Here is a 12,706-nt window from a genome sequence, read left to right on the forward strand (position 1 = left end):
TTAACTATTCGGGTCTAAAGTAAAGGCAATGTTATCGGAGAGATGGACGGTGTTGAGATAAACGCAGGCCGTTTCCCCGTCTCATTACCCCACTGTACCTATGTTTTATTCAATACCGTAAAGTCGTCTGTTCTGCTCCTCAACCCGTATAAAGGGAATAAATAGTGTAGGTTTTTGTGGTGAAGTTGTCCTGGTTTACCAATTTCACAATAAAAATATATATAAATTCTTCTAAATATTTGTGGATTTATGAATTTCTTTCTTGGCAAATGCTGCATCTGAACTGTATCGTATCATACTTTATTATAAACGAATTTAAATTAAATACTATCACGTATCAAATATAGTTATAATAATGTATGGCTTTTACAAATAAAGTTTTCCGTGTTTCAGGCGATACAATATGTCCGACCGGCATGTTTCGATGCGCGGACGGCAAGTGCATCCCAGCACTGTGGGTCTGCAACTATCAACAGGATTGTGAGCGGGGCGAGGATGAGCTGCAGTCTTGCCGTGAGTATTCTTTCATGTATAGAAAAGAAGATAGAATAACACACGCACAGATATAAAAAGATAGCTATATTTTACGGGTTTCAATATAATTAACAAATATTAAAAAATCTTATTGGCGATTTTACAAATATTTTTTAATTTGCTATACCTATTTATATAGCTATAGGTTTTTATGTCTCAATTAAAATTTATTCCTCGTTGATGAGTTGTGTAAATATGAAAGTTTTAATAATTCTATATTTATAAAAATGAGTAAATTGAACACCAATAAAATCTTGAATATAAAAAAGGACACAAGAGAAGTTAAAAAAATTGTTTGTTTTAATATTTCATCTAAAACAAGATCGCTTAATGTGCACACCACAAGTCGTGCACCTAAAACTAACTTTTGTTTATAATTATTTGCCATTAATACCAACATCGTACAGTTCCGACAGCTTTTAAACTAATAGCCTCATATTTCATTTACTTGCCTCGGACAACGCTCCACAGATGTCCTCCGAAATGTAAATCCCTAAAAATTCGTGAGTAAGCTCCCTTATTCACAAGCCATTGTTGCACGTGACAGATGACAACTTGACATTTTTCGCGCGCTTTTTTCACGTCAACACAGATTTAAGTTTGGTTAATGGCCTTCAGTCCCGTGTAGAGCGTCTAGAATCTATAGATACTATTACAGATATACGTTAAGGATAACCTTCGAATATAATGCATACAGTATAATATATAAAGACTATTAACTCTATTGTACGTTTCAACTCGCGAAACAATTGAAACGAGAGCGGGTGCGGCTGCGAGGTGAGAGGTGGGCCGAGCGTGCTTGAACATTTATCTGCAACCGTTTGATCGGCGATTGTTTAGCAGATCGATGTTTAAAAGCAATTAATTTGAACACGATAAAGGGCATTCAGCGATTAAACAATAAACCGATCCAATCATTTAACCCGTCGAGCGTGAATTCAATCACAGCGCGCTGATAAGGACCCTACACACCTGCAGGGCCCTTCGAATAGGCCGGGGCCCCGCGGAGGGGAGCCCTCGCGTGATTGATGATCGACACTGATTGCAGGTCGAGCAACCTTTGTCCTAATGACGGAGAGGATTGATCCCTTCTGTGTGTTGTGAATATTTATCGAGTCGAGTTGCAATGGCGGAATAATTACACAAATGAATGTCTACCTTTATTTATATTGTTTTTTTATTAGAAATGTTCTGACCGTAACAGTGTATACGTATCATGGATTAAAACATGAAGGTAGTTACATGTAGGTAGGTTGGCTTACTATTTAAATAGTAAGCCAACCTACCTACATATATTCTATATACATCAATACGCAGTGGTGTATGCAAGTGCTACACGTTTAATAAAACTTCATTAACGCGAAACCTCGAGTTACATATATATACATTTTCGTTATGTTTGTTTACTAAGTTTTATTTAAACTACAGGATTAATAAAATAATAATAACCAATGTCCATAGAATCGATACAATGAGCACACCCCATATACTACACTTTCACACCATCACACAGGACAGCCAAATATAAAAATATGTATTCCATCTTTGGCTATGTTTAGTATAAGTGTGTTTTGTTGTATATAATTTTAAACGGCTAAATAAATAGAGAGAGATAAATAGCTGAAATAAATTCGTTTTAAACAAAACAATTAATGCAATCAAGGACTCTTTCTACACTAACTTTGCGCGGTTTTTTGTCAGATATGTTTTGTGACAGTTGAATGATGACTTTCAGAGGCCCCAGAATGCGAGGCCGGACAGCTGACGTGTGGGCAGTACGTGTGGAATAAGACATATTGTATCCCGCCACACTACCGATGTGACATGCATGTTGACTGTGTAGATGGCACCGACGAAGCCGATTGCAGTGAGTATCTCTTATCTAATTTTATTAGTAATTAAAATTTCCACACTATTGAAAACTTTCTCTTTGCTTTATTGCGCTTCAGCGCTACCGATCCGATCGTGACGGGTCACTTTCGTTTACTGTAAACTTTTTCAGTAAACGAAAGTATCACAAAGAATGGTTCGTTAGCCGTTGATAAACCATTTAATCTTAAAGTAATAGGCCTCGAGTACATACCTCGTTTCTATATGTTGGTGAGTCGTAAGGATAAGAAGAAAACTAATTTGAAGATAAAAAGAGAGGTTAGACTTATAATATACTACTAATACTTTACCTTTACAATAGTTCACAATACGCACAAACATTCAGTAAATTCAAACATAAAAAACGTAATAAAAATAAAAATGCGTCTAGCGTAACCCAAACGAAGAGAACCCAATTGAATAGAATGTGACGACCGGCCGAGGTAAAATATTATGGATCGCGTTTATCAAAATTTATAAAATAATAAAAAATATATATGTCTAACAACAGTAATATATTATATAAGTTGGCAAATAAGTTCTTGTTTGTTGTTAATTTTAATAATTATTTAACAACAAACCTGGTATTGAATCTTAATAAACGAAATATAATGGCTGAAACAAGTCATCAGTCTATCGTGTCAGACAAATCTAAACATTTTTCACAGAAATGAAAATCTCTAATAAGAGTCGTCGGTGTGTTAAAAGTAGATTCAACGTGTGATTTACAAATAACTATGTTCGCTTATTTTCAACCAAAACTTTGTTTCATTTGGAACGCGCCCAGAGAGAGTTCCGCTACTCTCAATGCTCTCCTTACTTTTGATGAGGCCTAATTAAACCAAACTATTCAACATGCCATAATATACGAATCCATTGCTCTTTTGTAATATGTATTACTTTCAATCTACGTCAACTTGACTATAAAAATTAATAAAAATTGGTCACTTTGTATTTACAATTATATTTGCCGTGAGTTTTACACATTCTATTGTGTAGAGAAGTAACTTGAAAGCTTGAAAAGGGCTGTGGGGATAGGCTGGGCTGCAACTGACAGCCCAAACCCGACAAACCCGACGGCTGTCATCAACCAACTCCCCCACAACTTTTAATTGCCTGGAAATTGACTTTTTAGATTCTCATACGCTGACATCTAATTAATTAGTTTTGTTGTAAGCTAATTTATTAGTTTGTTCGCATAGTTTACATGATCTCATTAGAACTGAGGTAGACTTTTCAAGACCAAGGTATTTTGATATTTTTTTAATTTACATCTCTCAGGAACGACAATATTGTCATAATCCTAATTGTAATTCCCTTAAATTCTTGGACTAAAAGAAAGGCCCATAAAGATGAAAGTGTTTTTCTCATTAAAAAGAACAATTTTTCAACGTGAAACAAAACAATGCGCACTTCCGAGCAACTCTGATTGTCCACAAAGTTTTAATAGACTGGAAGGAATCATTGTATTCTTCCACTTGTTCTTGTTATAAACTGTTTAAAAATAGGAAACTTCTCCACACTTTTAACGTGAAGTTATAATATCCTCACTTTATTATTATTATATTTATTATTGTTCTTTATATTTTTTGTTCATTTATATTTGTTCGCAAACTACCGTCACTTGTCACCGAGCCAATGAACAGAGAACACTGCAAGTAATATTCTCTGAGATGTTTTAGCATGCATTTTATCTAAGAATGGCTAAAGCAATTAAGGAAAAGATGTTGTGTGAGGAAAACTCGTGACGTCATAGTAGACAGCGTGACGTTACTGACCCGGAAACGGAAGCTCTCGGGACTGGGACCACTTCAGGCTGAGCGCACACTCGCTGCTCAAGTGTTGTGCATGTGCTATATGACAATCCATATTACTCAAAGAATGTCAAATAACGACACTTAATGGATTTTCATAAAATATTCGTGTAGCCGTAGTGTTCGTATATTCTATCTGTCTTAAATTGATTGTACTATCTGGTGAACGGGCCGTCCGCTGGCATTCTATAAGCGATTAAACCTTAATGTAGTTTATTACCAGCTCAATCATTGTGTAATTCTAAATATCATATGAAATTCATTAATAATTACATCGATACATAAATTACATTATCCTTAAATCATAACAAGTTTATTAGTAATTATAATATTTTATAACCATCAAATATACTGTATTTACAAATTTCTTAACCAGTTTTACGAGTTTAATGAAATATATTGTTTATATTAAAATAAGTCAGCCTTTTGCCCTGTAGAGAAACAAATCTTTTGATGTCACATATTTTAAAATGATGATTGTGAGACTGGCGTATACACATGAACGCCACTTTGGTTATATTAAATATACGTGAGAGAAGTTACAATGGAAATATCAGCGTTCGCCTTAAAATGTTTGAACGAGATTAGGCGAGTTCGTCTCTCGAGCTCGCAGCTTCAACTCTGAATAACTTTCTGTGTCATGCCGCTCGCCACTTAACTTAATTGATTCTAATAAACTACCTTGATTTCCACGTCCAATTTAATTTTGTTCATGTCTTACGGCTATTTTTCTTAATTATTATTTATAACAAAATAAACCTCGGATATTAAACATATTCAAACAGACTAACTTTACTAGATAATTGGAAAGCCATTACTTAGCGCGGCATATCCTAAAAATCGTCACCAACTTTGTCTTCAAGAGACTTTTTGAAAGTCTTCTCAGATAATAAGATTTTCATATAGTTATGTAAAACCTCTTTTTCAAGGCTCGAGTGCTTCAAGACTGCGCTGTTTATAGTCGAGCGTCGTTTCGCCTTTGTGTCGTCTAATACTCTTTTTACTTTGGAATTTTTACAAAAATGATTGCTCTTTAAAAATTCTGTCAAAGCATATGTTATACACTTTACACAACGGAAATTTCATTGTGTATGCCTTAATAAGTTTGCGGGTTCCTGAAGTTTGTGATTATTTAATGCAAAAATAGCAAAGAAGTTCTAGTCTAAAACAATCGGGAAACCGAGTAATGTTTGTATAGTGACTCGTTTGAGATTGTAGGTTCATGTTGGCGATCAAAGGTCTAATAAGGATAATTATGAATGTGCCTTTTCATCTTTTTCTTTTTCAGCTTATCGGAAATGCCAAGTAGACGACTTTCAATGTGGAATGCAAAACTCTGGATATGGAAAGATTTCCACAACACAGGGGCCATGTTTACCGAAAGAAAAGAAATGTGATGGGTAAATTTGATTTTATATTGCACTATTAAACTATTACAGTAAATACGCATTTCGTTCGTTTCCGTACGAAAATTGAAAGGTTTTTGAAGCTTTAACGCTAACATACAAATTATTATTTGTTTTACTAGATTAGCTTAGCTAGTAGATTACCACTAGTTTATTTATAAACAGTATATTTATAAATGTGATTGACAGATATTTAGACTGTAGAACGGGCAAAGATGAAGAGGATTGTCCGGGTAGCCCGCTCAGTTGCCGACTTGACCAGTTCCGGTGCTCGGCAGGAGATAAGTGTGTGGACGCCAGTGCTAAATGCGACCATAAAGATGACTGTGGAGACAACTCGGATGAGGCTAATTGCAGTAAGCACTATCTATTTATTATCGTTCATATATATACAACATGATATATATAAAACAAGCTATCTAGTCTAAAATACGTGACCGTTAAGGAAAACATAAATGTTACATTAAAAATCTATAAAAACTTCTAATTTTACATTTTACACGTAATAAGCGAAGCTAATTAGTAGTAAAATATCGGATTTTGTATCAGATTTACAATGCTTCATTTATAATGAGTAGTGTTTATTTTATTATTCGAAGAATTCGGTGTTGGTTTACGAAACTATTTAATTACGTTTTACTGTTCATGAATATCTTTAAAAAATCTGAAAATGTTAAAATAATTGGAATGGGTGGTTATATTTTATTTATAATTCAACGCTCGCACGAATATAAAAGTTAGACATTAGACAGTAGAATAATTAAATTCTACATTCTAAATAATAATATTTTTTTTTTACGTAAAAGGGTTCCTAAATCTTACACATTCTAATGCATATATACTTATAACACACTTTCATTTTTATTTATTTAAAAAGTAGGTCGCAAAGCAATAATAATTACACATTGTACATCAGTTTTAATAGGCCTAAGATATACGAGCTATATAATGGTTACGCATATCGGCAGTAACCAGAGTATTATGTTACTAATTAGATTCAAGTAATAACAAGCGTTTAATTTGAATAATAAATGACTTTGATACTAAATATCTTTGAAAACTTATTAAAGCTTGCATTGAACAAAACGCTAAATTGTAATTTATATTTGCAAAGCTACTACGAAAGCAAGACAATACAGTTGTACTGAGACTTACACGTGTCCCGTAGGTTTTCCGCCCTGTCACATAGGGCAGTTTCGTTGTAGCAACGCCCTTTGTATACCGGCTACTTACCACTGCGATGGATTCCGGGATTGTGCGGACGGATCGGACGAAGCTAACTGTACGGCGATTTCTTGTCCCGACAACAAGTACCTGTGTCCCCGGGGAGGGCCCGGCGGGACCCATAAATGTATAGCGCGAGCACAGCTATGTGACGGAAAGAAGGATTGTGAGGATAACGCTGATGAAGAAGCGGCTTGTTGTAAGTTACCTTCGGAAATTGTCTTTAAAATTTCTTTAAAACAATCGTTTTACTAATCTATTATAATTACTCCAGCAACGGCATCATGTCCAGCCCTTGGTTGCGAATCAACTTGTGTAGCATCCCCTTTGGGCGGCGCATGCGCATGCGGCGAAGGACTGACTTTGGCTCCCGATGGCCGATCATGTGTGGACCGAGACGAGTGCCAAGAGTGGGGACCCTGCCATCAGCTCTGTGTTAATACACCTGGATGTAGGCATCATATTGACAATTCATTTATTTTAAACTGTAGTAAATTATGATTATTTAAAGAGTCACAGAGAATTATTAATATTTATTTATCTAGTGAGCATTTAAATATTATTTTTTAATTCAACATTGCGTTGTCATCTTTATTTTTGTACAATACTTAATTTTCCTGTATTCCTTAAATATGCGTCTCCTTTTCCAGCATACAAATGTGGCTGTGCACCCGGATACACGTTGACGGACGGAAGCAGTTGCAAGGCGAACGCCGAGACCCCAACTCTAGTGTTGGCTCACGAGAAGGGTCTCCTGCGCCTGGACTTGGACAAACGCATTCCCACAACTCTTGCCAATGCATCTTCTGCAGCCGGACTCGATTACCACTATAGAAGGAACTTGCTTTTCTGGTCCGATCTTAAAACACGAAAGGTTTGTACTTTTAATCAAAAAGGTCAGGCTCGCTTGTCTTGACAAAATATCTTCTTACCTACGAAGCAAAATGATCAGCTAAACAGGTACAACAATGTATGACTTTGGCTCTGTTCTAGATTCACGCTCAGCACCTGAGTGGAGGGGCGGGTCCGGCGGGCGTGGGCAGCTACGTCGGAGGAGATATCAGCGTAACGGGATCGTGGGCGCCCGTAGCCCTGGCCGTGGACTGGGTCGGAGACAAACTGTACGTGGCCGATGCTATCGGACAGAAGGTTGACGTGTTCGAGTTGGACGGCCGCTGGCACGCAGTGGTGCTGGGATCTAACCTCACCAGTCCTGCGGACATTGCGCTCGATCCTACGCTCGGGTTAATGTTCGTCGCGGACAGCAGCCAGGTACTTAATTGTGACATCGAAACGGCTCTACACTATGTGGTAAAATGTCATAAATAATATTATACATATTTAACTTTTAAACTTACAGATAATACGCGCCAACATGGACGGCACCCATGTCCGCTCTTTGGTGTCCGAGGCCACGTACAAGGCGTCAGGCATCGCAGTGGACATTATCGCCCGCCGCGTCTTCTGGTGCGATTCGCTCCTGGACTACATCGAGACCGTGGACTACGAGGGTGCCAATCGATTCCTGGTCCTGCGCGGCCAACAGGTGCCCAGTCCGGCGCGTCTCGCGCTCTTCGAGGACAAAGTGTTCTGGTCGGACACCACGAAGCAGGGCGTCAGTGCGGTCAGCAAATACCTCGGCTCTTCCTCAATTGAAAGCGTGTACAAGATCAAAGACATCCGCGAGCCCAAGGCGCTCACTGTGGTGCACTCGTTGAAGCAGACATCGGTTAACAACCCGTGCGGCAACAACAACGGCGGCTGCGCCCATATGTGCATCGTCACCGCCCTGCTGAACGGCGGCCTCGGCTACCGCTGCGCCTGCAACGTCGGCTACAGCCTTGAGACCGACCTCAAGAACTGTGACATCGTCGACGAGTTCCTCATGTACTCGCAGCAGAGATTCATAAAGGGCAAAGTCTTGTATCCCGTCATCGAGGGCTTCAACGATGCCATCCTGCCCGTGGTCTCGCGACGAGCGCGGTTCGTCGGCTTGGACTTCGATTCGAGAGACGAGTACATCTACTACTCGGACGTCTTGCAAGACGTTATATATAGAGTGCACAGGAACGGGACCACCAAAGAAATCGTGCTGGCTTCGCAGAACGAAGGCGTCGAGGGTCTCGCCGTCGATTGGGCGTCGAAGAACTTGTACTACATCGACTCCAGAAAGGGCACTCTAAACGTCTTATCCACCAGAAACATCGCATACAAGAGAACGCTTCTCAAAGATCTGAAAAGACCGCGGGCTATAGTAGTACATCCCAACAAAGGCTTCATTTTCTTCTCGGAGTGGGATCGTCCCGCCAACATCAGCAGGGCGAACACGGACGGCAGTGGACTGCTGGTGTTCGAGAACGTGACACTCGGCTGGCCCAATGGCCTGTCGATAGACTTCGAGGCCGACCGCGTGTACTGGTGCGACGCGCTGCTCGACCACGTACAACACGCCAGACTGGACGGCACGGACGTCAAGACCGTCAACTCTAGACTGATCCGGCACCCCTTCTCGATAGTCATCCACAAGGAGTTCATGTATATCACGGACTGGCGGCTCGACGCCATCGTGCGTCTGCACAAGCTGACAGGCGAGCAGGAAGATATTATGGTTAGGGAGCCGCAGACGAACAGGCTGTACGGAGTAAAAGTGTACAGTCGCCATGTGCAAAGGATAGACCCGAACCAGCCTTGCTCCGTGAACAACGGGAACTGCCAGAAGTTTTGTTTTGCGGTTCCGCGAAATGCTACGGAGCTACTGACGGTAAAATGTGGGTGCCCCTACGGGGAAAAGTTGGCCGCCGACGGTACCCGGTGCGTCGCCGACCCTGCCGCCGAACCTCCCTTGCAAGCCTGCCCCAACACCTGGGACTTCACCTGTAACAATCAACGCTGCATCCCAAAAAGCTGGGTATGCGATGGAGACGATGACTGTCTGGATAACAGTGACGAAGAACAGAATTGTACGAGTAAGTACCTACTTTTATCTTGTGTTAATTATGGAGCTTATCGTACATACGATTACGCTTCTACGTGAAAATGAAAATGTGATTTTAAGTAATTTCCACTTGTTCAGAGTCGACGTGCAACGCGTCCGAATTTATGTGCAAATCGGGACGATGCATTCCGGCGACGTTTAAATGCGACTCCGAGAACGACTGCGGAGACTTCTCGGACGAGACCGGATGCGTCAACGTGACCTGCAGCGCCTCGCAATTCCAGTGCGACAACGGCCGGTGTGTGCCGAACACCTGGAAATGTGACTCGGAGAACGATTGTGGAGACGGTTCGGATGAAGGGTCGCACTGCGCCGAGAAGACGTGTGCATATTTCCAGGTAAGAGACGTTAATTCTAAATTTTATATGTTTCATTAAACGTTTCTTCAAAATCAATCTTTCTATCCTCAGTTCACGTGTCCCCGCACGGGGCACTGCATCCCCTCGTCGTGGGTGTGCGACGGAGACGACGACTGCTTCGACAAACAGGACGAGGCCGACTGCCCGCCTGTCTCTTGTCTCGCGTCGCAGTTCAAGTGCGCCGACCTAAAGCAGTGCGTGCAGGTGAATGGACTGACGTGATGCTATCTCCTATCCACTATCAGTGTGAACATCTATCCTAATAAACAAAACGTGTCACGCAGGAGGCGTACAAGTGCGATGGAATCCCGGACTGCAATGACGGCTCCGACGAGGCCGGCTGCCCGTCTTTGGCGCCGCATCAGTGTGCGCCCGACAAACAATTCCAGTGCCGCACATCGGGCATCTGCATTCCGCACACCTGGTATTGCGACGGTAAGTGACATTTCGTAATTAAATCTTTAAATATGTTTTTTATATGACTGATGTGACTGACATATTTTCAGGCACCCCGGACTGCGAGGACCTATCCGACGAACCGGCGGCGTGCGGTTCCATGTCCTGTCCCTCGGGCCATTTCCGCTGCGGCAACGGACGTTGCGTCTTCCGATCTTACGTATGTGACGGACGAGACGACTGCGGGGACAACTCCGACGAAGGCCTGGAGCATGCCTGCAAGCCTCCTCCGTTCCGGTATTTTTACTTATGTTTTTGTTCCAAAAGCCGTTTAATTGTATCATTATTTTACAGACTGTTTTATTTATAATTTTTAGGTGCCCATCCAACCAGTGGCAATGTCCTGGTGTCACCGACCGTTGTGTCAACATTACTCAAGTGTGCGATGGCACTTCGGATTGTCCCAATGGCGCCGACGAAGGTAGCTCGATTTCCAAATATTTATGAACTGTTTCATGGCGTCGGTGGTCAGTGAAATGTTGCCATCTTAAGAAATAAAATAAAAATATTTTTTTGCAAAGTAATTAAACATCACATCTATTATTAATATTCAACGAAATTATATAGAATTCACTTGCAAAGTAATAACTGTGGTCAGGGCCGGTTTGAAACATCAAATTGAGAATGAAAGAAAAAAGACCGCCATCTAACTCTGTACAAACTCGACAGGTGAGGGATGTGATTTGGCCGAATGTCAGCACCGCAACGGGCTCTGTTCCAACGAGTGCAAGCAGACTCCGTCGGGTCCCCTGTGCCTGTGCCCCAGCGGGGAAGAGCTGGAGGCGGATGGCTTCACGTGCCGCGACATCGACGAGTGCGAGCCGGCCGGCCTCTGCTCGCAGGTCTGCTTCAACACCAAGCGTTCTTACTTCTGTAGCTGCGTCGACGGATACCAGCTTGCGGCCGACAAGCACTCCTGCAAAGCGAACAACCACTCCAGCGCCTTCCTCATCATCTCGAACAGACACTCCATCCTCGTGGCCGACCTGAACGAGCAAGGTTTGGAACGAGTTCCGATCAACGTGGAAAACGTCGTCGCGACCGCCTCCAATATGCACACCGGCACCATATTCTGGTCGGACATGAAACTGAAGACTATCTCGAGGTTAGACCGAGGCAGCGAGCCTCAAATTCTTATATCCACGGGCTTGGATCTTGTTGAGGGCTTGGCTTACGACTGGGTCGGGGGAAACATCTACTGGCTCGATAGCAAATTAAACACCATCGAGGTCGCCAAGGAGGACGGCAGCTCCCGGACTGCTCTCGTCAGCGGGAACATCACTCAGCCGAGAGGTATGTGTCTGGACCCCGCTCCCGACGCGAGGTGGCTGTTCTGGACCGACTGGGGAGAGAACCCGCGCATCGAAAAAGTCGGAATGGACGGGTCGCAACGCACTGCCATAATAACCACAAAAATTTACTGGCCAAACGGATTAACTCTGGACACGGCCACGCAGAGAGTGTACTTTGCAGACTCTAAACTGGATTTCATCGATTTCTGCTACTACAACGGCTCTGGCCGGCAGCAGGTGCTCGCGGGAAGCCACTATCTATTGCATCCCCACTCGCTGACGCTGTTCGAGGATACGCTGTACTGGACCGATCGACAGCTGAACCGCGTGCTATCGGCTCACAAGTTTAAAGGCACCAACCAGACGGTGGTCTCTCACTTGATTTCTCAGCCACTGTCCATCCACGTGCATCACCCCTCGCTGCAGCCCCAGTACGCGTCACCCTGCAAGCCCGACTCGTGCCAGCACATCTGCCTCCTAAGCCCCAAAGGTGCCAGCAGCTATACCTGCATGTGCAGGCCCGGCTTCAAGCTTTTGCCTGATGGAAAATGTACAGAGGGTAATTGTTGTGTGCATACTAGTCAGATACTACTGTTTCATTTTATAGACTTTGATGACTGACATATGAATTCCCTTTTTGCAGAAGAAAGCCCGTACTTAATGGTACTAAAAGGATCGCAGGTCATCGACCTGTCGACTGATGGTTCGGGAAGAGCGGGTCAATTACCTCCCGTTGTCGGAATCCAAGGTGAGAAGG

At 42.2% G+C, this 12,706-nt stretch overlaps 1 protein-coding gene across 1 annotated transcript in view; it reads left to right on the plus strand.

Moving 5' to 3' along the window:
• The window catches only part of LOC111003441 (low-density lipoprotein receptor-related protein 2), an 87,225-nt gene that overhangs the window by 62,407 nt on the left and 12,112 nt on the right, over positions 1-12,706 (plus strand). The window contains exons 2-17 of the mRNA XM_022273953.2: positions 394-513; positions 2,270-2,401; positions 5,506-5,617; positions 5,813-5,979; positions 6,792-7,046; positions 7,122-7,298; positions 7,498-7,721; positions 7,841-8,119; positions 8,208-9,813; positions 9,921-10,180; positions 10,253-10,405; positions 10,486-10,636; positions 10,708-10,894; positions 10,975-11,078; positions 11,327-12,508; positions 12,593-12,697. Of these exons, the coding sequence (XP_022129645.2) occupies positions 394-513; positions 2,270-2,401; positions 5,506-5,617; positions 5,813-5,979; positions 6,792-7,046; positions 7,122-7,298; positions 7,498-7,721; positions 7,841-8,119; positions 8,208-9,813; positions 9,921-10,180; positions 10,253-10,405; positions 10,486-10,636; positions 10,708-10,894; positions 10,975-11,078; positions 11,327-12,508; positions 12,593-12,697 (5,214 nt within the window). The remainder of the gene's footprint in view (positions 1-393; positions 514-2,269; positions 2,402-5,505; positions 5,618-5,812; positions 5,980-6,791; positions 7,047-7,121; positions 7,299-7,497; positions 7,722-7,840; positions 8,120-8,207; positions 9,814-9,920; positions 10,181-10,252; positions 10,406-10,485; positions 10,637-10,707; positions 10,895-10,974; positions 11,079-11,326; positions 12,509-12,592; positions 12,698-12,706) is intronic.

Source organism: Pieris rapae, chromosome 13 (assembly GCF_905147795.1).
Source record: "Pieris rapae chromosome 13, ilPieRapa1.1, whole genome shotgun sequence".
NCBI lineage: Eukaryota > Metazoa > Arthropoda > Insecta > Lepidoptera > Pieridae > Pieris > Pieris rapae.